The sequence below is a fragment of the Xiphophorus couchianus genome, chromosome 18 (assembly GCF_001444195.1).
Source record: "Xiphophorus couchianus chromosome 18, X_couchianus-1.0, whole genome shotgun sequence".
Taxonomy (NCBI): domain Eukaryota; kingdom Metazoa; phylum Chordata; class Actinopteri; order Cyprinodontiformes; family Poeciliidae; genus Xiphophorus; species Xiphophorus couchianus.
The window spans coordinates 32,007,021-32,033,663 of record NC_040245.1 but is presented as its reverse complement, the minus strand read 5'-3'; the positions used below and the strand labels follow the sequence as shown (position 1 = coordinate 32,033,663).

At 35.6% G+C, this 26,643-nt stretch overlaps 2 protein-coding genes across 2 annotated transcripts; both read right to left on the bottom strand.

Annotated features, from left to right (window-relative positions):
• Positions 1–2,912: 2,912 nt before the first annotated feature.
• On the bottom strand, positions 2,913–15,002 carry LOC114161347 (uncharacterized). The gene is made up of 10 exons (XM_028044564.1): positions 14,809–15,002; positions 10,471–10,554; positions 7,301–7,366; positions 6,589–6,717; positions 6,331–6,405; positions 5,997–6,092; positions 5,488–5,573; positions 4,569–4,659; positions 4,406–4,489; positions 2,913–3,972 (listed from the first exon to the last, which is right to left on the bottom strand). The coding sequence occupies exons 1-10, from the start codon at positions 14,959–14,961 to the stop codon at positions 3,850–3,852; spliced, it is 987 nt and encodes a 328-aa protein (XP_027900365.1). The 5' UTR covers positions 14,962–15,002; the 3' UTR covers positions 2,913–3,849.
• Positions 15,003–15,632: 630 nt separating this feature from the next.
• On the bottom strand, positions 15,633–26,643 carry LOC114133371 (tetraspanin-8). The gene is made up of 8 exons (XM_027999210.1): positions 26,487–26,643; positions 19,227–19,289; positions 18,923–19,042; positions 17,655–17,729; positions 17,483–17,578; positions 17,120–17,233; positions 16,926–17,009; positions 15,633–16,230 (listed from the first exon to the last, which is right to left on the bottom strand). Exons 1-8 carry the CDS (start codon positions 26,541–26,543, stop codon positions 16,159–16,161), a joined length of 681 nt encoding a protein of 226 aa, XP_027855011.1. The 5' UTR covers positions 26,544–26,643; the 3' UTR covers positions 15,633–16,158.

Below are 26,643 nucleotides of genomic sequence, written 5' to 3'. Positions count from 1 at the left end.
ATCCCAAAAACCTAAAGAAAAAGTTATGCATAGATTTAGTCAACAAAAACAAGGAAAATCAAAAAAATTATTTTAAAAAATCACATTTCCAAAAATAAAATTGTGAATATTAAAGAAATCATCATGTGTTAGATATAATTCAATATTTTAGAACGTAATAATTTTACTTGGTGAGTCACATATTTGATCCACATGAGGCAGATTTTTAAATAAATTAGTTTAAAAATGGTCATTTCTTATGTTTAGTTTTTGCATAAGAAATTGTGTAGTTTCTGCATTAAACACTAGAGGGCGACACAAACTGAACGATGCTGGACATAAAACATTTATTATATGAAAAATAAGTGACTCAAACACCTCAAAAATCTGGACAAAACTGCTGATGTTGAAAAATTATACATGTTTAAATACATGAACTCAGTTTAAAATAAATAAATTCTTACACTAAACAAATCGACAGAAAGGCCAGGACTGTCTCTCTGCTTTTCAGGCATCATAAAATAATCTAACATAAATATCAAATATCAGTACGTAGACATCAAAATAATAGTAAATGAATATTTTGATATTTTTATTTCTGCCTCTTCTTTCTAGCATTTTTGCCATGAAAAGCAAAATTCTGGTTATTTTTACCTGCTGGCCTCAAAGTGTTTTTATTAATGAACATTATATAAACTTTAGCAAAAATAATCAAGTAATTTAAATCAAAGGTATTTTACTCACCCCAAAAACACAGCTGAAAAATACAAAACCATTCAGACAGCAGTTATTTTTTTCCATACTCTGTCTTACTTTGACTAGACCGCTATGCAGACAATCTGAACAGTGAGGTGAATCATTTCAACATAAAGAGCAAATCTGCAGCCAATCAGTGAAACCGACCAATGATCAGCAAGAGGAAGTGTCAAAATAAAACATAAACTAGAGCAGTGAACGACCTCTTTCATTTCAGGACTTCATTTCCACACTTCAAAACTTTTTCAAGCAAAATTAAAGAAATATTTTTAACAATAATACACAACAACTGGCAAGACGGACAAAATCATTTTGGACACATTAATAGACGAGATAAAAATGTTAGACTGACACCAACATCAAATCCATTTTAGAAGCTCAGATGAGAATTTACATTTGTTTGATTATTTTAATTTTAACATGCCTAACTACCTAAAAAACTAAACTGTTTTTGTTTCTGACAGTTTGGTTGGTTGTTTTGTTGTGAAGGTTGGGAGTTGTAGGTTTAAAAAGTATCTAAAATTTTCCTTTGAGAAATGCTGATAATTTGTTATTACAGGTGAAACACTGAAAACCCAAACAGTTTGTTTTTAACAGTTGCAACTTGGCTAAATAAAAACATTTGTTCCCTAAATGTACGTATTTTTATTGGCAAAGTTACAGAACAAATAAAAAATATGTTAAGCTGCTTCTAAATGTTTTTTTTAGTGGTTTAAAGCTGTAAAGAGCAAAATCTACAACAGTTTGGCTGTTTAAAGAGGAAATGTTAACAAAATGTTAACATCTGTCTGAATGTGGTTTCCACACCAGCAACAAAAAAATAAAAAATCTGCCAACAGGTGGAGATGAAGAGAGACAGCAACTGGCTCAAAAACATTTCTTGCTGCTGATCAAGTCAGATTATTTCTGCAAGTCATGCTGGTAGCAAAACCAGTGACCCCATTTAGTGGCAGCAGCTAAAAGGGAAAATTAATCAAGAAGAGAAAAGTAAAGAGAAGAGAAGAACAAACATAATCAGTTTCATGGAGAAAGGTTTTACACTAAAGAGCAATTATAGAAGTCAGATTTCAGAAATATAATCGTCCACGGCTCATATACAGAGGTCTTAGTAGAAGGTTTGAGTCCCAGCCTGTTGACCTTTGCCCCCTCTGATTACCCACTTCCTGTCTGACAACTGTCAAACAAAAACCACGAAAGCCGGAGAAAACTTAAAAAACTTAGATATCAAAGTCAGAAAAATGTTTTCATTAAAAAACAAAAATAGCTGAGGAGAGGAAATTTGGTCAGTTATGCTAGCTTGACTATGACAACTAACATTTAGATGTGCTGTGGAATTTGGCGTGTTTAGGTTCAGCTATAACATTAATAACATGCTCTTCCCTGTCCAGGTGAACACGGGTTCTGGGTGAAAGTTTTACTGTCCTTCATGGTCCAGTTTAACAACGTTATTCAGACGAGCTAACGTAGATTTTAAGGTTCAACTGGAGTCTAAAGGTACAAAGCTTCTTTTTCTTAATGTGTCATTTCCTGTCAGATGCTTGCGAAGATATGACATCATCATCTGGGATTCCCAGATTAATAGTTTCAGTGATTAGTCTCATTATTCTGACATTTAGAAAACATGTTGGTAATCCTGGCTGTACTAAAACAAAAAAGTTCAGTTTGTCAGCACAATATTCTGCATTGTTCACCAGTTTGATTTTTGTAGTTCTAGAGAACTGCAGAATTAGAGCAATCTGATGCAGAGTGATGTGGTTAACCCCAGATTACACTGCATGCGGCTCCACTCAGCTGCAAACCCCCAGGTGCTCCGAGAAGCCTGTGGGTGAACTGAGCGATGGCGTGATAAATAAACACCAACGTGGTTAGAGTTGCCTTTTAACTGTAATTAATGGAACACTGGCCAACATATTTGACGTGTTTTGATGTTTTGGTTTCCTGAACATAAAATGTGTGTTTTATTGATGTTTTATTGATGTTTTTCTCCCTTCATTCGATCAAAACTGACTGAAGGTTAGGAGTTAATTATTACTTTAAATATAATTTTACATACGTGTTGTTTCTTTTTTATTTAATCATTAAAATTAAGAAAAAAAGTTCAGATTTGAAAAATTCCCATTTATCAGTCGCTGCTGCCACCTTGTGGCATTTAGATGTAACTGCAGAAAAATCACTGATTTAACTTTAAAGTTAATTTTATTTACAAAGCACACTTCAGAAAAGAAGACGGCATTTTTTTCTATATATTAAATTTTAAAACATATTCTGCAAACACAGAGACATTTTAAGGTTAAGCAGTTTTTCAACACTGGCTCCCATTTATACAATAATCATCATTAAAAGCAGGAATCCTGATCCAGAGTCTCTTCAGCCCCTTTAGGACCAGATTTCCCAAGAAAACAACAAAAAAACACAACAGAAATTTGTGTAATTAAAGAAAATGAATCTTATGTGCAAATTGTTCTAATTAGAACTTTATGTTTTCATAAATGTAGTTATCAATTTGGACTTTTAAAAACTAGACAAAAACTTGGTAACATTTGGTGGTTTTGCAGTGCAGTTATCAGAAATGCATGAACCATTCCTAAAGGTTCATACTTTAAGAAATTTTGGTAACCAAACATCTGGAAACCAAATGATTTGTATAAACTCTTCCAGTTCTTCGAAGGAGAAGAGAAATCCAAAGTCCCATAAAGTTTGGTTTGTTTGGAGAGAAGTGAATGTGAAACTGAACAAAACAGTTAACTTTGATGCGGTTTGGATGCAAATGTGAACGTCAAGTGGACTGGAGACCGCTCCAAAAGCAGGAAGTGGACTACAGTGCAGGGAATTCTGGGTAAATACACCAAAAAACAGACATGCTAGCCTAGCGCTAGTGGGACAAATGTCTCGTAGTCTTTTGTGAAAGACTAAAGAAAAATCCTACAACCTCTAAAATCTGACACTACTCCAGTTTTGTTTTCATTTTGTGAAGAAGGAAGTTGTCCAAAAGTCCAAATGACCCGTTTCTGGTTCTGAGTCCATAACCTCACTTCCTGTGTTGTTGTCTCTAGCTCCACTTAAAGGCTACATGTTAGCATCAGTGTTCGTCCTGTTTGGCTCAGGGGTCAGAGGTCAGGAGAGGGAAGGTTTGGGTTGGTATTTGACTCTGTTAAAGTCGTCGACCGTCGTCTCGACCGGAGGCTTCTTCCAGAGATCCTCCAGACCCAGAACCAGGCACAGAATGATGGCGGTTATCTACAACACACACACACACACACGCAGGTGTGAACCTCAACAAACGACTCATGAAACATCATAATGTAGATATTTTTAGAAATATGCAACATTTTCATCAGTTTTCAATTTTTAACAATTTTTCACTTTTTCTCCAGAAATATTTGCATTAAATTTTCACAAAATGACAGTAAAAGAACCAGAATTATGGTTTTACATCTGTTTTTTTCTTGTCATTAGGTTGGAATCAATTTGTTTTTTAAAATTGTAAAATAATTTCCCATCCTCTTTTTGTAAAACAAATTTCCAAACGTAGATATTTATCTAAATGTATAAGACCATCAGACAGAATCCAGTTTCACTTTGTGACATTTTGAATGTAATATTTTCAGTTTTTTAGCTCCATAAGACGGTGAAAATAATAATAGGAAGAAACTAGAAGCTGCTGGTTTACCGTGATGGTGGCGAAGGCGGAGATTATTCCGATCCGGAGTTTGATGGGGAATCCCAGGTAGCTCTTCAGGATGGGACCGCAGGGCTGAGCGACAGAAAAAACTGATCCAGAGGGAAGGAGGGACAGAACATCAACAGTCTGTGAGTAAATGAAGCGGCGATACCTCAGAGTGAACCCAGAGTTTATCTGAAGGATGAGGGTTTGTTCCAGTCATCACACAGGGTCCCAGTGAGCTGGAGTTACTGGTCTGAGCGCTGAGGAACGGGGAGGAAACAGTTAGTGAGTTAGGGATGCGATAAGAAAATAAAATATATATCTACGAGAATAAAGTAATAATACTACGAGATGACGTAATGTTATGACTTTAGTCTCATAAAATTCTAACTTTATTCTTTTGAAAATATTCAGATTTTATTATCTTAGTTTTATTCTTGTACAACTTTATTGTCCAGGTATTATTATAGTTATTTTTTCCTTAGTTTGGTCCTAATTGTCTTGAGAGAAACCTTCCCGGTTCTGCAGTAAATGCTTTATTCAGCCTGTGGCCTGCAGGGGGCAGCATTTACTCACATGTGATGAACTTGTGTTAACTAGATCCTGCTCTGTATACCCTGCTAATTAAAACAGTTCATTATTTCTGACTCTGTGAGACTATTGAAAAAAAGAATAGCAAAGTAAAAAATAAATTTCTAACTTTTGTTGTGTTTATGTCAATTTTCTGTTTTGCATTTATTCTTTCATAAAACTTTCTGCTTTTATGCAAACATCATAACTACCAGGTCAGTTTGCTGGGAGGTTTTTCCTTTTGCTTTTCTGTTGAACTAAATAAAGGAGTTTGTATTCCTTCAGCATGATTGGTAAATAAAATAAAACAAATAAAAATGCCTTTTTCAACTTCTAGTTTCTATTTCTATTTTCATGCATCATAATCAGTATTAAAACTATATGGGTAAGAGAAAAAATACATTACACAAAATGCCATAAACTGTATTTAATTTATATTATCTAAGGAATAAATTAATTTAAAAATTCCTCCAAAACCTAAAATTTGTCACATAATTTATTGTTGCTGCTGATCTAACCTCAGGCCAGCAGGGGGCGAGCATGAGCAGGAGTCAGGAAGGTGATTCCCCCAATCCTCAAAACTTCGTAAACCGCAGCAGGAATCCTTGGAAACAAAATGTTCACCGCAGAGAAATGAAGATGATTTTTACTGCTAATCAGTATCAGGAAAAAAAGGTTGCAGCAGGAAGGCTAACTCGCAATTACATTTCTAAAATAGTTAAAAATAGTATTGAAAATAAAACATAAATTAAATAAAAATACAAAAAAATAATCATTTAAATTAAAAAATTAAAAATAGTTTAAAAAAAAAAATATTAAAAACTTAAAACGAAAGAGTAACTGGCTAAAAAATAAAATACTTAAAAAAATTATAATAATAAAAAAAATAATTAAAAAATAAAAAAGTAAATTAAATAAAAGTAAAAAAAATGTGTTAAAGAAAAATGGAAAAAATAAAAATAAACTTAAAAAATGAAAGTTAACAGAAACACTGAAGCCTGAATTCCTGGTTAGTAATGTGGCTCACTGAGGTCTGGAGTTTCTGCAGCTCCGTCTGGATGAAGAGCTCAGCTCTGTGAAGAGGAGTAACGTTCAGGAAAATGTCCTCCACAGCGAAGTTCACCTGCAGAACCAGAACCAGAACCAGAACCAACAAACACCTTGTCAAAGAGAGGAACCTGAAAGCCAGATAAATGTGAACAAACTGAAAAGAAACTGCAAGACTAGACAATAATCTGCTAAACAAGAACACATGTTGAATATTAAACTGATTATTTAGTTAAAATGCAAATTTAAATAAAATTACTGTAATGACCTCTGCAGCCCTGCAGGGGGCAGCAGTGACTCAGAAAAGACGTTACCTCGGCTTCAACGTGAACCAACGGAGAGGCGACGATCATCAGAGCCACAAACTCCACAAAAATCAGAGCAGAAAACTGCAGAAGATCAAATTATTAAATTAAAATAATTATTTTGATGAAAGAAATGTTAAGAAAATATCATTAAAAACAGCTGGAAGAATAATTGGAGATCAATATTTAAAATAAACATATTTAAAAATAACCCAAACAATCTGGATGTTGAAAACAAAACAACTAAAACTATATATTTTAAGTTACCAGCAGCAGCAAAAGTTTGTGGTTTGAAACCGCAGCACTGATGCCCAGAACAGACAGAACCACTGTGATCGGGCCGAACACCTGCAGAGCCAAAACACCGTCGTCGCTAATCGATAACTGGTCGAACAACTGAAACAGATTAAAAAACAAAAACAGTCACTGGCAGAATTAACTATACAGGTAATGTTAGCTTCATATGAGAGAGATTCATTTTACCAACCGGAAAATTTTATTTCAGTAACTTTGATGATTTTGGCTTAAGAATATTAAAAATATAAAACTTAGAAAATTAGGATGTTATGTAAAACAAGTAAAAATAATTTTGAAAACAATTATGGCCCCAATTACCTGTCCAAAGAGACTCCAAATGAAGAGTAAGTCACAGAAATTGGATGTATTCAAGCATATTTATGGAAAGTTGAGTGAAAGGAAAAAAGAAGCAGGGCTAAACAAGTAAAAACAAAACACTGGACATCTTAAATGTTCAGATTAGCAAGTCATTTTTTCCTGATTTCGTCCAGAAAAACATTCAAATAAACAAATTTTAGCTCTAATGTTTTCAATACAAACCCAGGGAAAATCAAAAGCTAGACTTCTTTCTTTCATTTGATCAACTGAGGCGAGATTTATATAAAATAGTCAATAAAATTCACAAATATTGCAGAAAAAAGCCATAACATGTGAGGTTGTGTTTAAGTGTCAGCATGGTTACCTCGGCAACAGGTACGTTTCCTTCAATTGATGAGAATCCAACACCGATCATCACAACACCAGACACCTGCAGAGCCAGAGAGAGGAGTCAAGGCGCTTTCCGAAGGGGGCGGAGCCTAATGGCGGGGCCCCATCAGCTGGGAGCGCTGGAGGCTCAGCGACTCCCAGCTGCAGTTTTATCAAACTGTTTCAGAGAGAAAAGGAAACGTCCATGTTTCTGCTAAACGCCAGAATAATCTGCAGAACAGGATTAGAACCACTAATCACCATAAAACTTTAAAAAAAAAGAAAGAATCCTGAATTTAATCTCGGAATTTTGACTTTAATCCTTTGAGAAAAAAATAATCAGAGAGAAAAATTAAAATTTTGAAATAAAAGTATACATTCTGATAAAAAATGTATTTCTGAAATTTTGCTACTTAGAATACCGAAATTCTGAATATAACTTTATACTTTGTTCCATTTGTTTTGATCAGCTACTCAGTACTTGAATACTTTTCACTCTTACTAGAGTAATTTCTTGGACGGCTACTTTTTACTTTTACTTGAGTAAAAAAATGTGGCGATATTTTTACACGAGTACAACTTCAGAGACTTGCAGCGTTTTGCTGCAGGAGCGACAAGCAGACATTATTACAAAGACCTTAATTTTGGAAAGTTGAAGCAACATTTAAAAACGTCAACCAGGAAGTCAAAGCTTGGGGACAAAAACGGACAATAAGTCCCAGAAGACCATGAAGTTGGTCACAAAACAGCTTTAGGACATAATAAGTCATTTCTTCGGCCAACGCCTGGAAAACACAACTCCAGCAAACGATTGTGAAAAGCCCTCAAAGGAAACCTAAAACATTGAGTTTGGATGCAATTGCACCAAAAAAGATTTAGAGACATGTATAAAATCTATTCAGCAACTGGAAATAATCTTAACCAAAATTAAAAAAGAGAAAAGTTTATCTAGATAAATATTAAAAAGTCAGTTCTGATTTCAGCTACATTTGGTTTTAGACATGAATGACTGAATGAGTCCCTGCAGATTCATTCCTCACTGCTTTGGCAACAACAGACTTAAAATAGATATAAAGGTATGCAAACACAATGTGATACAAACACCAACAGCTCTTCAAATCCAGTTAGAAACCAAATTAAAACATGAAAAATGAAACAAGGCGGTTAGGTTAACCTGAACCTAATCAGAAAATGAGCCTCAACAGTAAAATCCTAAGCCTGGGAGTGAAAGTCTCATGAGCTTTACGGTCAAGTTGAAAAGGAACATTCAACATAATCACTGCAATCAGCCGATAAGCAGCTCAGCAACAGGAACAGGAAGCAGGAAAAAGTGACTCCAAACGATAGAAATTAAAATAAAAATAGCCACAGAAGCCAATGTAATCACACATGGTGTTCCTGCTGCAGTAATGAAAGTGGACAAGCAGCCGGCAGGCGAGATTTGGCAACATGCTGAGATAAAAGTGAAGAAATGTCGTAAAATACACGAGGTGGAAACAAAAAGGTGAGAATTTTCTGGAAAACGAACGAAATGAGGAAACAGTCGGCAGGAAGACGGTAAGAGGAAATGAGCAAAAACAAACCGCTAATGACATGAACATGTTCAGGCATACCCGTACTTTCAAAACCATAACAGTAAAAATATATTAGATTGATCAGAATAAGCACAGCTGTAAACATGGATAAGTTTTTATTTCATTTTATTTATAACAGATTTCCAAAATTTGTACTCCGACCAACACAGAGCTGGTAAACGTTGGATCTTCTTGCATGAGGTTGGCTGATTTAATGACGTCACAAATGTCAGGTAAAAATAAGAAAAAATATAAACATGAAGGTTTTACTGTGAGACTTAAAGGAGTTTTAATTTCTGCAGGAAAAATCTGAAAACGTGTTAAAGAAAACACAGTATCATCTGCAAAACTGGTGATTTTCCTGTTTCATTACTGATCTAACTCCTGACATTAATTACATCTGAATTTTTTCTTATAGACTTTTTTTTTTAACAATTTAAATAGTTTGGCTTTAAATACATATTTGCCAGTTTCTACAAAAACAATTTAGATGGGAGGAGGTCCTAAAATCACTCCCTGAGGAACTCCAGAATTTGCTTGACAACCTAGTGAAGCAAATATTTCATGAGATGAAGAAAATCTACTTAAGAAAGAGCTATAATCTAAATAAAAACACCCAGGGATGAGGTTAAAAACCAGCAAAAATAAAGAAACTATAATATTGTGCACTAGATGTTATTATATTTGCAAGGGATAAACAAGAGAAAGTTACTTTGTTCTGTTATGATAAAGAAGGGATTTAACATGACAGACCAATGCAAAATCTTCTTTGTTTTCTACCAACCCATGAATGTACTGGTTTACACCCAAAACCAGCACTGTACATCAGCTTACACACGTCTTCTTCATGGTAAAACATGGCGTTGGCACCATCATGCTGTGGGGTTTTATCCTTTAGGAGGGATGAGGAAGCTGGTAAAAGTTGGATGGAGATAAATTCAGGACAATCCTGGAAGAAAACCTGTTAGATGGTGGGATGGATGTTGGTCTAGTCAAAGTCTAGAGTCAAGCTCAAGAATATTCAAAACGTTACTTTTCAATGAAAATTGGTCAAAACCTTCTGTAAACATTATAATTATCAACTATTTTGTTTTGTCACAAAATCTTAAACTTTGGGTTTGTAACTAGAAAAAATATTAAATATTTAAATTAATTTTAAAATGTACTGTAGGTATATAAAGCAGAAATAGCCTGACTGTATTTCTCTTTAATTTTTTATACCTTTTCACTTCATTTATTGTAATAAAAATGTGGCTCAATATTAAATCAATATTAAAATAAAGTAAATTGGTGAAAGCTGATTAAATGTGTTGTTTCATTTCTTCATTTAAAAAAATACACACTTAAATAAACACAAAAATCTGAATTACAAACTTCCATACAAAAAGAGTAAGTAAAACATATTGATGATGTAATAATTAATGATGCATTTAAAGCCAAAAGAAAAACAAAGTGATGTCTACTCTGAAAGCGTTTTAGGATGATAATTAGATATTCACCAAAATTAACATTTAGATTTTTGCGTTTGGTTAATCTGACGTTACAGATGAAAACTTTACATGGAGTTGTTAGCCGTTAGCATTTAGCTTACCAGCAGCAGCACAGTGACGCAGATGGAGAGTCCTCTTAAGTAACTCCAGCAGCGAGCCATGATGACGGCCGTCTGAGAGCCGAGCTGGAGAGGAAAGAGCAAAGAGCCGAGTGTGTGTGTGGACAAGAGAGAGAGAGCCAGAGAGAAGGGGTGTGTGTGTGTGTGTGTGTGAATGTTGTTTAAAGCTCGGGAGTGTTTGGCTGCAGAAAGAAGAACATGACCAAGTTTGGAATACCAGCTGAGTGGAGGAGAGAAAGGAGGAGGTTAATTAACAGAAGTGATTAAAGATGGCGGCTCTAAATGACGACAATAGATCTGATTATCTAAAACATATCAACAACAACTGGACTCCTGAAAAATCTGAAGCTGTAGCAGGATCATTATCACCAGTCATGATGCTAATGTTGTTGTTGTTGTTCTCACCAATTAGCCGCTTTCCTGCTATTGTGTTTGTGTCCAAAACGCATAAAACATTAAAGCTGCAGGATGTAACCTTTACAAAAATACGTTTATGTATTTATTTACTCTGTTGCCATGTAGTGAGTCAGAGAATCCGTGAAAACAAAAACCAAGATTCTCCAACTATTATTTCTGTCTGAAGACATGCACCAAACAGAGTCAGGAGGCGGGGCTTAGCGCTGTCAATCAACCTCATTTGCTCAGTGCCAAATGTGCAGAGAAACATCTTACCTTTAGAGGAAACCTGTTTAGTGGAGTTTCTGTAGAGACTCTTAGTCACGGCTAAGAGTGATATGCTAAAGTTCAAAATGTTAATAATTATAATTTTCAGCCATTGTTTTTGTCCAGATTTATTGCATTCATCTTCTTCTGGTGCAGAATAAAATGTTTCACATCAATGGCGTAAAAGTCGAATAAAATGCAATGATTTAGTTCCACATGTGGACGAGACACAAATCTGATTTTTTGGAGTGAAGAAATCGGAGTTGGAGGGGGAGAACCTGCAGTGGGAATGTAACTATGGATACGCTGCTGATGCTGTGTTTTCAGACCATATGCTAGCTGTTTTCGCCCAATCCTTGGTGTATAAAGAGCTAAAGGCACAACTTCATTCTGCCTGCCAAAAAGCTTTGGATTCAGCTGCTCCATTGAAAAGCAGACATCCAGAACCCAGATTAAACCACCACACGATCTAAATCTGCCTCCAACATCAAACTCTCCAAGCCTCCATTTTCTTTTTCACACGCTGAACTTTAATTTTCATTAGTTTTGAAACGTTTTTGAGGAATTTCATCTATTCTGGACAAGGTGTTCAGCTCTAAAGCCTAGATTTCTCCAACTTGTGACGATCCAAACACTTTAACCCCTTGACCTTTTGCCAGTATATGCGGGAATCAACCATGGATGGATATTTGCGTTAAGCTAATCTGACACATTCAACGATCCGGCTCCTGGTTTCCCAGGTGATGGCTCCCATCTCCTCGGTTTAAGTGTGTCGGAGAGAAAAACCAGACGTCCCATTTACTCCAGAGGTTGTGCTGGTTGCTATAAATAAAATACAGCAGTGGGGTCTGTCTGCAGAAACAAAACCCTTGTTTGGGAGGACCTGACACCACTTTTTATAGTTTTATGACAAAGAATAGCAGCGATCCAAATCGAAGGAGGGCAATACAATAACCAGACGCCTAGCTAATGTTGAGCGAAGCTGAAAGCTGAAAACTCCGTCAGTGGTGCAGTTTTGTTTAACTTTATGACCAAATACACCAATAATCAGTTTGTTTTTAGGGTGAATAATGTAGCAAAGCAGCAGAGTGAAGCAGAGAGGAATCCTGCGGTCATTAAGAGCCGGGCTGTGTTGACTTTAGACTAAAAATAACCAGAGGGGGAGAGGCCGACTGCGTGTTGCAGACATTAATGTCGCTGCTTGTTTCCAAAGCTCTCACACACACACACACACACACACACACACACGTACGTCAGCTGTTCAAAACGGTAAAGCAAAGCGCGTCCATCCATCGGGTCAGACATAAACACCATCACAGCTGCTCCACTTCAGGTCCAGCCTGCCAATGTCAGCACCAGCATTCGTCTCGTTCGACGTTTTAAAGCAAAACACAAACCATGAATGAGAATGTTTAAAATTAAACGCTCAAATAAACATTACAGGAAAAAAAAAGAAGATTTCAACCTGTAGGGAGAGACAAACTACGACAAAATATTAGATCCACGTAAAAAAAAAAGAAAAGAAAAATCGCAAGAATAAAATTATACTGTTAGTAGAATAAAGTTTAAATAATGCGATAAGTTGTGCTATTAGTAGGACTTAATTCTTGTAATAATCCTTGCTAAGAAAATTTTTATGAAAGATTAAGAAAAGTCATTCAAGAATAATATGACTATTCTCAAAATATTGACTTTTTTCTCATATTACGACTTTATTCCTGTAATATTTCAACTTTACGAGAAGTCATAACAAGAATAATCTCGTAGAAGAAGTCGTAACATTACGAGAAATCGTACAAAAATAAAGTTGAAATAATGCAGAAATAAAATGACTATTCTTGAAATATTGACTGTCATATTACGACTTTATTCTGGTAATATTTTATGAGAAGTCATGTTATGAGAATAAAGTCGCATGAGAAGTCAAACAAGAATAAAGTTTAATACGAGAAGTTGTTCCAGTTGTATATTTTATACCAAGATAAACTAAAAAAGTTACTAGAATAAAGTCCAAAATTACAAGAAGTAATAAGATTTTTTTAAAAACAGTATAACAAGAAGTTGTAGGAGAATAAAGTTGAAATAAGGCAAAAATAAAGTCATGATGACTAATTTTATTTCTCTTAAATGGAAAATAAGATTGAATCAAGTTGTGACTCGTGTGACAATTTAGACGGATGACGATATTAAACCAAATCTAGCAAAAATATTTAAAAAAGTAAATTAATAAAAGCTCAACTGTACACAACATGTGGAAGCCTTTAAAATCTAAACATAAAAACTAAATAAATAAAGTTAAGTAATTAAGCTCTAAAAATTGGGGTTTTCACAATAAAAGCTGCTTCCATCTGTTGTCGCGTTAGGATAATTCTTTGGTGCACATCTACCCGAAATGAAGGAAAATGAATGAAGCCGAGCCAGAGAGCTGCAGAAAGAAAAGCTACATTTACAAGGAATAAAATCCTTATAAAGTCACGTTAAAGTTCTCCAAATTCTCAAATGTGTCCTTCAAACTTTGTGGCTTCAGTCTTAAAACTAATCCAGCCTCGGCTCCATTTTCCAATGAGCTGAATAGATAAATATGTTGCTTTTAAAACTCAGAAAAAGGAGAATATTCTATAAATAAATGAGCTACAGACACTTCTTTCTTCAGGCATTTAGGAGCGCCGTGCTTGTTACTAGCGTGCCACCTGCTGGTCACATTTGGCTACTACACTTACTGAAACTAACATTTTATATCCACACAGAGAAAAAATACTTGTAGCTTATAATGAACACATTGCTTTGTCTACAGTGCAGAGCTTATCAAATACTAGCAGAGGCAGAACACCAATTTAATGCTAGCTCTGCTTGTATTAAATTAGACTCATACACCCTTATAATCAGACGAATATAAGGAGTTACGGTAGGGAAACCAGTGGATTTCTGAAATTTAGGTTTTTAATTGTAATTAAACTAATTACTAACTAATTTCACGTACCTGTAAATAACATTTGAAAATCTTACCTTTACTTTGACGTGACTTTTTATTTAATAACTGAAACGTTTTTGAGATTTATACTCAACTTTTAAGTCGCTCCGAGTATCTGGGAACATTTAAATAATTTAAGATCAGCTTTTCCTGGGGTTCAAAAATAATGTGACACACAGGCACATTTGTCCTCTAATGAGGACATGAGGTCAGTTTTCCTTCACTGACAGCAAAAGAATAAAATACAAAAACTGATAAAAGCTGACAAATGTAATGATGTGTAAAATTCTGTAAAAAATAAAAATCCCAATTGAATCAACAAAAGGCAGAAAACTAAATAAAGTATAAAGATAAATGGACAATGGAATTAACGTTTTAAAGCCGCCGTTAATTTTAATGGAGCATATTTTAATATCTAGCAAAATTATTTAAGATAATGCAATAGTTACCAACATGAAAACTAATTCGACACTCTTCACGCTCCATGCAAATTTGTGTAACTATGGAGTTGAATTGGGGCCATAATTTTTCTTTTCAGTTTCAAAATAATTTACGTTTCAAATATTTTTTTGCTATTTCAAATATATTTTTGAACAAATTTTGTCCCGATTTAGCTCCGTCGTAATCCAACACTGTGAATAAAGTCTCCGTCGCTTGTATAACGAAGTTGTTAGCAGTTAGCTTACCAGCAGCATGACGTCAGAGAGTCCTCCATTTCCAGCCGCGAGCCACGATGGGCCAAATACTTTCAGGACGAAGTCGTTTGGATCCTCTTGGATGTTTTCCTTCTGAGATTTAGCAAAGATACGTGAGCAGTGACTGTAAACAGGTGTTAGCATTCGGCTAATCGGACACGAAGAACCCGATCCTGGTTTCCAAGGTGACGGCTTCCATTTTGTCGGTTCTTCACAACTAGCAGAGAAACACCAGACTTCCGGTTTATTGCAGAGGTCCTTCCGGTTGCTACAAACATGGGGACCTGTTAATAAAATCTTAATTTGAGAGGATCTGACGAGAGGCGGCTCGAGTACAAAAAATAAAATAAAAAATAGAGGAAAGAACCCTGCCCGCACAAAAACTACTTCATGAGTAAAAATATTGTGAAAAGGTTTAAGTACCGAGTAAATAAGCATCAAGTCTGATTCAACATTTTTTAAAAATTGGACAATTTTAATGCCAGGCATTTTTTTAAAACTATATAAATATAATAATGTAAAAGCAAAAGACATTAAAGACTTCTTTTAAAACATTTAAGGAGACAATTCTGCAAAAAGACAAAAAAAAGTTAATCTAGACTACACTTTCTGAAAGTTACATTTAACAATTTATGACATATGGAAGAAAAATGATGTCAAAAGAAAAATTTCAATAAACTCACCTGCATTTAATCTGCTAAAGTCAATTTCTGCCAAAAAATAAATTAATAAAATAGAGAATAAGCGTTTCACAGTTTCCCCCAATTCTACAGTTTGTCAATTACAGTTCAACAACCAATACAATCCAAATTAAATGCATCCAGTCTGGCTTTTTTTTGAATGTAGCTTTATTTCTCTTGAATAGAAAACTGACATTTTATGTTACATGGTTAGATGGATGAAAACAATCAAAAACAAGCCAGTATAGATTTTAAAAGTAAATTAAAGAACTGTACAAGTTCCTGAGAAATGACAATTCACATGCAACAATATATGGAAGCCTGGTGCTGCCCAGTTAAAAAAATAAAATAAAATTCAAATCCAATTAACTTTGGTTTTGCTGAAGTGTTATCAATAACAACTATTGAGGCAGCTATTTAAATAAAACTCAAACAGTTCTATACTGATGAATGTTAAGAATTTCACATAACAGCTTAGTTTCACACAAAAATAAAAAAATATTGAGCAAATCAAACCACCATTTTGTTTTTATCTTTCCTGCTCCTGAAACCCATATGTATACTGGCATTAATAGTAATATGCTCCTTCACAATAAAAGCTCAGAATAAACTGCATTAGTTCTGTTGTTGGGTAGGAAGGAACTGGCTGATTGGAGGCGACTCAGGCGTTGTCGACGGTGCTTTTCCTCCCAATCTGACAGTAGAGCATCATGGAGAAGACCATGCCAAAGAGCTGCAGAGAAAAATTTACTAATTTAACAAACATAGAAATACTAAAATAGACAAGCCAAGATATTTTTTAGGTCTGTAGGTGTCTAGAAGCATAAAATAAATGAATAAAATAAATAAAAACAACTTCTTTTGGTATCAATCCGATACAACTGCCCAAGAGTCGTTCGACCGAAGGAGGCTAGCAGAGGGACGGTTTTAGGAAACATAATACCAAACTAAACAAAATGCACAAAAATGTCAAAATTCACATTAAAACCTAAATAAATTATTTTAAACAGTTTCAGCAAAAAATATATAAAATGTTATTTTCACTTTAAAATATCAGGATGGAGTGTCAAACGCCAGGAAATTGTCAACGTAAGAGAAATAGAGCAACTGACAAAAATAATAATCTGATCAAATCCAAGAAAATCTCAGAACTCGAAGGCGAAAAAATCCAAATTCTGTGCAAAAACAATAGTCAGAATTTTTAAAGCAAAAATGTATATATATATATATTTTTTTTTTTTAAACCAATGGCCCTAATGCTCTTCTGTAAAAAACATGGACCAAGTCGAAGAGATCACCTGATTCTGGGGCAGTACCAAGTATCACCAGCAGGTGGTGTGAATAATTGTGCTGTCTGCTGTTAGATATTTATGGATTAAGTGAGATTAAGTGTTTGACATCTTTAGAGCTCAGTGTGTGCATTTTTACCAGAATGGCGGCGACTGCGAAAGCTATGCCCAACGCCACCACCATGTTGTCCTTCATGTAGCTGATGATTTTGTCGTAGCAGGGCTGCGGGACGAGGACAAGATTCATTCGTCACAACACGAGCTGAGAAAGCTCTTAAAATTAAACTATTTACAAAGATTAGTGCATCATTTCTTCACATCTCGTCATCTTACATCCTTATAGTTTCCATTGTTGCACCCGTTAGCTGGAGTAGTGGTGTTGCACTTGCAGGAATCTGGGACTTTGGTCCAGTCTGACGGTCCGTTCATGAGTCCACAACACATGAGCTGCAAACAAAAAAGCAAGAATTAGTTTCACTCATTTAACTTAATAGTGAAACGTCCAACTCTGCATGGAAGAGCCAAATATAATCCTGTTATTAAAGAAAAACATTTTGTCGTCAGCTGGTGAAGGGACTAAAAGTGATGCAACGGCCTATTTTACAGAAATAAGCCGGGAACGTTACAGTGAAGCACAAGAGAGATGAAACTTTGGTCCTTCAGACATCAGATTTATAAAGTTTGTTGCATAAATACCTCACGCTGCAGTTTCTCCATGTCGGCAATCACTTCTGGATTCTGGGATGAAATTGGGGTGAATTCCTCCAGTCTCTTCTTCAGCCAGTCCTTCACCTACACAGAAACAAAGTTTAGTCCTTCAAACTCCAAACAATAAAAATATTAAGGAGTAGGGGACGATCCATCTTACTGTGTTCCCCCCGACGGCTGCCACGATGCCAGCTGCCAGCAGCAGGACGAAGATGAGGAGCAGGAAGATGAAGAACTGCAGAGATGGAACAAAACGAATGCAGTTCATTTCTTCATCAGAATCCAAAATGTCTTTATTGGTACATTTCTTACACTTTGTTTCACACATCATCCTGTGCACAGCTTTCATAATGACATTAAAATAGTAGCTACACATTTTAACGTGCAAACAGCAGGCAGGTTTGTTTGTGTGTCCAACAGGTGGCGCTGTTGGAGGGAATAATTGTCAGCATTATCAGTCCCAATTAAACCTGTTGGCATAAAATCCCTTTTCTTTAGGTAAATACTCATGCAGTCACATGTGGGGTTCCCCAAGGTTCGATCCTGGGACCCCATTTAAAGTCTACACACTCCTACTAGCTCAGGTTACAACAAGCTGAATCTGAACCCGTACAAGCACAGAACAGATTATTAAAAACAAATCAATAACTTTCTCCAGCTGAACAGAAACAAAACTGAAGTTATTATTTAAAAGAGGAACGATCTAGAGTTACAGATCTAGAGTCACACAGCTTCAGTTATTACAGCTGGAGACTAGAGATCAGGCTGAAGTCTGAACCTTCAGAGTCACATAAAGACAGTTACAAAATCAGCCTTCTATCACCCGAGGAATGATTCCAGTGTTTCAGCTTCTATGTGCCACAAATCTGGAACAACATCCAGAAAACTGCAGAAAAACAGAGTTCCTTTAAGTTGAAGCTAAAAACTCACCTGATTAGAGTTTATTTTTATTACCAGCAACTGGAACATTTATTAACATTTGATATTCGCTTGATGGCATTTAACAAAACGTAATGTTTATTCGTTTCATAACTGGTGAATGTTTTAAAGACGAGTCCTTGTCTGTAAAAATGTTTTCACCCCAGTTACATCAAAATCTGGAAAACGTCCTGAGGTTTGAAGCTTGACTGTTGTGCATCAGATTAAACATAGTTTAGCATTCTTGGTCCGTCTATATTTCAGGCAAGTACTTTTATTTTTTTCTTGCAAGTCAATTTATTCAATTGACTGCAACTCCTAATTAAAATAAATAAATACATGATGTGTTCAGTGTTCTGCTGCTCACTAGAAGTTTGCTGGTCTGGTGATGTTTTGACAAGATCTATTGAGGCGGTTAAAAAAATACCTCCGATCAGTTATTAACCTGCAGTTAAATCAACCCGTCGTTGCATGAAAATGACCTGGAAGTTGATGCTAACGGATTCTTACCACCAGCAGCATGCAGCGGCTCTCTTTGTAGGCGCCGCAGCAGCCCAGGAAGCCGATCACCATGATGATCACCCCAATCGCGATCATGAGGTCGAAACTAGGAAGATATTGATCTGTAATCTGGAAAGGAGGAGGTGGGAATTAATCAGGCATTGAGATCCAGCAGCTTCAGAACTGGTCAAGTCATGGAAAGAAATAAAAAATGAAAACTTCCAGTTGAATGAAAATGACTTGAAATGTTTATTTCCCCCAGCATGCAGAGAGGAAGATGATGCATTGATTCTCAATATAAACGGAGTCTCACTTTGTTTCCACCTTTGGTGACTTTCAGGTAAATCCCAACTCCAAGGATGACGCAACCGCAGACCTGAAGAGGAACGAGAGAGAAAGAAAAAGATTCAACATTAGTTTGTTTGCTGCAGGTTGTTCAGAGCAAGGAACCTTTAAGGGGAGACACAGTTTATTACACAATTATAAAAATCATGTGGTGTGAATTTATTGAAAGTTTGTAATTTGATCAACAAATTAGGAGGTGGTTGTCGGTTTCTAGCCGTTTCAAACTTTAGTGAATATCTCCGTCTATGAGCTCCAACCAGGTGTGTTACATTCACGGATAAATTAGCTCGACTCAAACAAGTAAAATCCATTAATAAACTGACAAAAACAACTTTTGAAAATTTCAGTCGCTCCGTTCACTTCCAACGTCCATCATGGCGCCTCGAACGATTAAGTGACGAAGTTGCAAAGGGTCAATAGGAGGCACACCAGACATTTAGCAACAGATCAGTTACCAACCCAAAACATCTACTCAAACTCTGGCAGTTAAATGCTTCCATACATCAGGGATGATAAATTAGGTGAAACGGTAAGAACTTCCTGTGCCAACTATTACGTTCAACAATTATGCTAACCACTATTAGCAACACAAGCTAATTCATTTCATATTATATTCCAATCAGTTTCACAGATCAATGTGTGAAACATCAGATGGATTTTCTTGCGGATAGTTGTATTTGGAAGGCAGCCATGTTGGAATTTGAATCCATTAGTTACAAATAAAGAAATTAAGTCAGCAGGTTATTGGTTGGGTCGGACGCCCAACCCAACAATCGGGTTGGGTGTCGATTTCAAACTTTTGAAATCCAAACCTCTCGGGTCACGGAGCGTTTCCAGCTGTTCAGTGGGTGTGACTCCAACATGCATTATTCAGCTCTCACACAAACCACCATAAACATGGTGCTGCGAGTGATTTTACACCATAAATATTTAATCTGAGGAGGAGAGCAGAAAAACAAACCAGGCAGCCAGTCTGACTGATGGAGATGGCTGGTGAGGCAGCTGGACAAACAGGAAAACCACCTTTAAATCGCTACAGTTACTGCAGTCAGCTGGTCTGGTTAAAATGTTCACTTAAAAGAATAAGACAAAAATAAAATTCTTATACATTTGTAATAATGTATAAGAATTTTCTGTTCCACATCATAATAAATCATTGAAAGTGTTATTAAGAAGGTGAGGTTATTGATAAATCACTTCTAGACCTCTGAATAGACAAACTACAAAAACAGGAAGACATGATCCAAACAGCAGCGCCCCGCCCAAACCTGTTCACTGGATAGACAGGATTCCCACACTCTACTGCGCTTAATTAACCAGTAAATCCAGTACAACCACCATCAACTGCTGGCCAAATAAAGTTAAATAAAATAAATAATCGATTAGAAGTATGATAAAGTACTATGAGCTGTACTTAAAACTTTGTTCTAGTCAGAATTAAAAGTGAGAAGGGTTTTATTAAAGTAAACATTTCCAATTTTACATATAAAAAAACATTTTGTGACTTAAATCCCACAAAAACCTTCTTGTTTAGCTGAAGCATTCGTTATGCAGATGATACCTTGTTATACCTTACAGAATGAAAAACAATACAGAGTAAATCACTGTATTTTTTTAAATAAATTCAAATACTTTCAGTCCTTTAGTTTTAATGTAGACGATGCAAATACATTTTTAGTCTTAAATACTAGTTCTGTTCAGTTTCTGGGTTTTTTCAGGCCGCTGGTTAATTTTCATTAGAAAAACTTTTACTGAATAAAATTGAAACAACTTCATTTAAAGCATCAAGGTGCTTCTTTATCTTCATTTAAAAACAAAACAGCAATTCTCTGTTGGAGATAAAGAAACACCTTCATCAGATGAGCTTCAGCATCTTTTCTGCCTTTCAGCAGGAAACGCCTGCAGATATAAAGGCCAACTCAGCAAACCGGTTCTGGAGGTGAAAGGTCATCCAAGGAGGATTTTCTATCAGTTACAGTTGAGTCATTAATCCTGCATTGTAGTCCAGTTAACAGATGAAAAGAAGTTTAAAAAAACATTAAAGTACAACTAAAAACATTCATCTAAATATCCCCCAGTATTTATTTATTTTTTTTGAGGTGGGAAAAACCAAATGCTGAGTTTTAGTTGTTGGAAAAAAACCGCAGGGAGTCAAAACTGATCCGGTTTATCTACAAACAGAACGAGCTGCTGGTCGACAGCCGGGGGAAAAACCACCGTGGTCCCGTCTGAGGAAACATTCAAATCCCAGTTCGACACCAAAAACTGTAAAATGATGTTTAGTTTCAGCTGAAACTTTCTGACTGGACAGAAACCCAGAAGCAAAGCAGCAGATGTTTACTCTAAGAAGTCATTCCAGAGCTCTTTCTAGAAAACTCGACCAGATTACTGTGACGCAAACGCACAGAAACAACAAGAACCAAACCTGCAGAGGGACATAGCAACCTCACTGAATCAACAAACAAACACGGCCGCTGAGGAAAAGCAAAAAGGAGGATTTAGACTTCAGGCTTTTTTATATATGAAACTACAAAAACATGAATGTTCCACTAGAATTAGGAATATTACAATTAATCCAGATTAACGGTGTAAAAGTTGAACTTCAACTGTAAAGAAACCAAAAATATTTACTATGATATGAAGCTTCAGGACTGCCAGGAATAAATCTGGATTAAGTATATTTAGGGCATAATCTGAATGGATTTGTTTTTAACATGGATTAGACCGTTTGGTCAGGATAATTTCTGGATTACCAGTTCACCACTAAGAACATAATTCAGCCCCTAAACACAAGAATTGCCTGGATTACATTTGGGACAAAAACAATATAATGAATATGATTATAGTTAAAGTCAGATTTAAATCTCAGATTTGCAACATAAAAACAGCAAATTAAGATCCAGAATCCTGTCAACACAGATTCGTTTATTAAAATTCTAAATTTAGATAATATGGATTACAATAAACTGGTGGTCCTGTCATGACATTAGCATTAGATTACTTCTTAATCTTAGAAATCGCATGTTAAACTGAGATCAGGTAAAACTAATCCATATTATAATCTACAAATCTTGTAAAACATGAATTCTACTTTCATATGAAAAGACCAAGATTAAATGAGAAAAGACCGAGATTAAATGAGAAAAGACTGAGATTAAATGAGAAAAGACTGAGATTAAATGAGAAAAGACCGAGATTAAATGAGAAAAGACCGAGATTAAATGAGAAAAGACCGAGATTAAATGAGAAAAGACCGAGATTAAATGAGAAAAGACCGAGATTAAATGAGAAAAGACCGAGATTAAAGGATGTTTTCCTTAAGATTAAACGGAAAACATCCTGAAAATCTGGATTATTTTCTGTGAATTAAAGTGGATTCCTAGTCGTGTTTTGGTTTCATGTTTCTCTTGTCCCAGGTCCATTTCTTCTCAGTATCTTTTCATCCGTTCATCTCAACCAAAAGCGTTCATTCATAATCCAGAGCGTTTCGCTGCGTGGGCGTCTTCGTCCCTCCGCAGTGACTCACAGGCCATCGGTCTTTCGCAACAGGCTTCTGATCAACGTGTTCAGTCATGTTCTCATAATCTGCGTCTGGATCCAGATTAGTTTCAGAAACCACCACCAGGTCAAACCCTAAAACTGCTGGAGAAATTTGAGCTCTTGCACCACAAGTTGGTCACGATGTTCAGTTTCCTGTCAACTTTTCCGCAGTTTCGACACAAATTAAACAAGAAAATGATCAAATATAAGGACCAAACTAAAACCACAATAAATTCTCAGCAAATCTGCCAAAAAGGAAGAAAATGAAGGTTTAAACTAAATCAGGAAAAAGTGCAAAAAAGTATTTGTCCAGTTTATTGAGCAAATCTGTTTGGGTTTTTTTTAAGAGGAAATCTTTCATTATTTTTACAAGAAATATCTTGGAATAAATGAAAAAAGTGGCAGTGGAAATAATATTTTCATTGTTCGTACATAAGAACTTAGTTAATTTAGTATTTTTAGTCTTTATGCTTAAAAATGATAGCATTTAACCGAGTAATTTTGTATTTTTAACATTTCTTTGAAGCTCTTTACTTCTGCAAAACATTATTATTATTATTATGTTAAAAATTTGATTTTACTCAAGTTACAGAGTCATGTTGCCTTTGGAGGTAAAACAAACAGTGATTTCAGTCCTGATAAATTAGAAAGATTAGCCACATTACATCTTTAATCTAGATTTTTCCCCTTATATTTAAAAAATTTCATTCATATTTGAAGTAATTTTTAATCCATTAAAGTCTTTTTTCATCAAATGGTTGATATTCTGGTAAACTTTCACATTTAAAACTTATAAAAACTGATTTTCTGGGAAATGAGGTCGTTTTCTATTCGTAAGGATTAAATTAGCAGATATTAAAATGTTTAAATTTGCAGATATTAAAATGTTTAAATTTGCAGATATTAAAATGTTTAAAACATGAACACATTCAAGTCATCAGAAGTCGACCCAGCTTGATAGCTGCTGTATTTTAATTTTTTCTTTACATCTTTTCTAAGATTGAATTATGTGTAAAAATAAAATCTGGTGTTCGTTGAAGTGGAAACGTTGCAGAATTGGATCCCTGCAGAGTTTTCAGAAACACTCGGCTGTTTGCATTAAAGAGGTTTTGTTTGTTTTTTCTCCCGCCTGCAGATCATAATCGTTTCTGCTCTCAAACGTCAAAGCAGGAAAGAAAAAAGTCACGATTTCATTCAGTCTGGCCGTAGTTTCACATATAAAATACAAAACGTATCTCCTGTCTGAATCCAAATGTTTTTACGTTCTGAACTGGATCAGAACAAAGCCGGGATTTCTGCTCAACTCAGAGGTGAAAAACAGACGCAGGTCCAGTTCAGCCAGATTAACTCAAACTGGTTTCAGAGTAAATAAAGGAGCCGCCTCAACATTTCCATCATTCTGTGAAAACATGGTGTCCAACATGGCCGAGTGGGTCGAGATCCAGTTAGCATCGATCTGGAGGCGTTTCAGGAGGAAGGACGGGAAGAACCACAGATAAAAGCTGCACAAAATAAACGAGTTAAATATCTGCACATAACTGCCAGGAAAAATAGGAGATTTTAGGAATGAATATCTAAAATTCAAACTCTTAAGCACTTTCAGTTAGGCAAAACCATTTCATTAATAAAAAGTTTAAATTATAAACTTAACTGTTTAAAACTCAAGCACCTTTTCGCTTAAAAACACACTTAAACATACAATTTATGATTTTCTCCCTAGAGATTGATTTTATATGAATATGCAGGAAAGTTTCTGCTGTAGGTTTAAAATAAATAAAGCAGCTTATTTAAAATAAAAGCTTCCACCTACACTTTATGTTCTCTGCTTTGGCAGAAATTTCATTATATTTCATCTATTCCTGTATCAGTTTTGTCTTTTTTACTTTTTCACTGGTTAAAAATGATCAAAATAAAATCGTGTTGGTATCTTTAAAGAAGTTCATGTTGGTTGTTAAAGTTAAAACGACCTGTAGGAACAATAGAAGCAAATCCTACAAAACATCTAAAAAAACAAAAAAGCCCCGTCTTGAAACAGGAAGTTAAATTAGGACGAGATTGAAAATGTTGGTGATCGACGTCCACAAAAGTTGCGTTGACTGGTGAAAATTGCAAGTGCAACATTTGCAAACCAGAGTGAATTTGCATCAATATAATTATCAAAACTGCCTGCAGTGACTGACAAGGCCTCAGGTCAAAGGTCAGAGCAACAGAACTGGATTTGTGCTTTAGTTTTATAATAAAAATATTGCTTTTTGTGTCTAAAGTTTAGTTCCAAATATATTTAGTAACAAGTTCATCATGAGTCATTTGAATAAGTTTGACTTTAATTTCGGATCAAAACTTTCACTGTTTGTTCTGGTTGCAGCGTCTCAAACTGGAGCAAAACGTCCAGCGAAGCCTTACGACGAGTTCTACAAACATTTCTGGAGACGTTAAAATGTTTTGTCCACCGGAAGCAGCCAGTCACGCCTGCCAGGGCGTAAACTTTATGAGAAAGGCTGCTGGAGGGCAACAGCAAAAAGGAAGCTTCAGAACCAGTTCACAGGTTCAGAACTGGTTATAGTTCACCATTACTCCCAGGAGCGTCAAAACTAAACCAGCAGGCCCAGTTTACGAGCAAAACTCCTCGGCTTTAACCAAAAACAGGCTGAAGACACTAAATAAACGGCTTAAAACTCCACTTCTTAACAAAAGTCAAGACCTTTTCAAGATTATTTAATTTCTACCATTTAATTTTCAAGAAATGTGAAATTTAGATCATAAATTCAGAAGGAAATTCAAACAGCCCACATCTTAACTGCAAATTTTAGTTTTGTTTTTAGTGTGAATGTTTTGGCACACTCAAAATAAGATAAATGTAACTTAAAAATAACTTTTCAGAAAGCTTCTTTTAGGTAAACAAAACATTTTAACTTAAAACAAGCTCCTATCTTGTTGAAATGTTACTTCTTAGTTAGTTTGTTTCTTTTCACTTATACAAACATGTTTGCTCTAGAAACTGGACCAAAAATATCTGGTAAGATTGTGGATTTGAACCGTAGCGAAGCACTTTCAGCATGTAGTGCCACATCCGTTCTTAAGTAAAGGTAATTTTATTTATGTAGCACATTTTCAGTAACAAGGCAATAAAAAGTGCATAAGTAGGGATTATGAGGCATTTTTCTGATCAAAACAAAACCTGCAGATGTAGTTTTGTGCATCTACTAGGAGAAAACAAGCATTTAAAAAGTGCATCTTTGAATGGTGGAATGAGGAATAAAACTTTCCAGGAAGTGGTTAAGTACCAGGAGACCATGTTCAGCTGAGCGTCATCTCGTTTAGCAGCAGAACTGCCTGCCTGGTCCATTAGCGTCCATTTAGGGGGAAATGCAGCTGAATGAGAGAGACGAGCTGGTTCTGCAGAAACAGGAACGGCTCTAAATGGACTCCAGTGTTTCTGGGAGAACCTGGCCACACCCTGAAACTCAGCTGGTTTGGTTTGAGGGCGAGGCCAAAAATAAATAAGACCTGTTCTACAAACGTCTATATATAAAAACAACAACATGAAGTGATCAGGATGAGAACAGCAACAGATTTAAAAAGCTTCATTTGAGATGTTAAATACCAAAAACCACCTCAGAGCAGGTAGAAAAACTAAAAAAAGAATCTCAATTTAAACTAAAAGATGATTTTTATGTGTGAGACTCACCCAGAACAGCAGGTTGAAGAAGAAGAGCAGATTCTTGACACACTTATTAACCGCCATGGTTTCAGTCTGAGGCTCCTCACAGCAGCAGCAGCAGCAGAAGCAGGCAGAGCCGAGCAGAGCCGGTATCACCTGGACACTTTTCCTCTGGCTGCTTTTC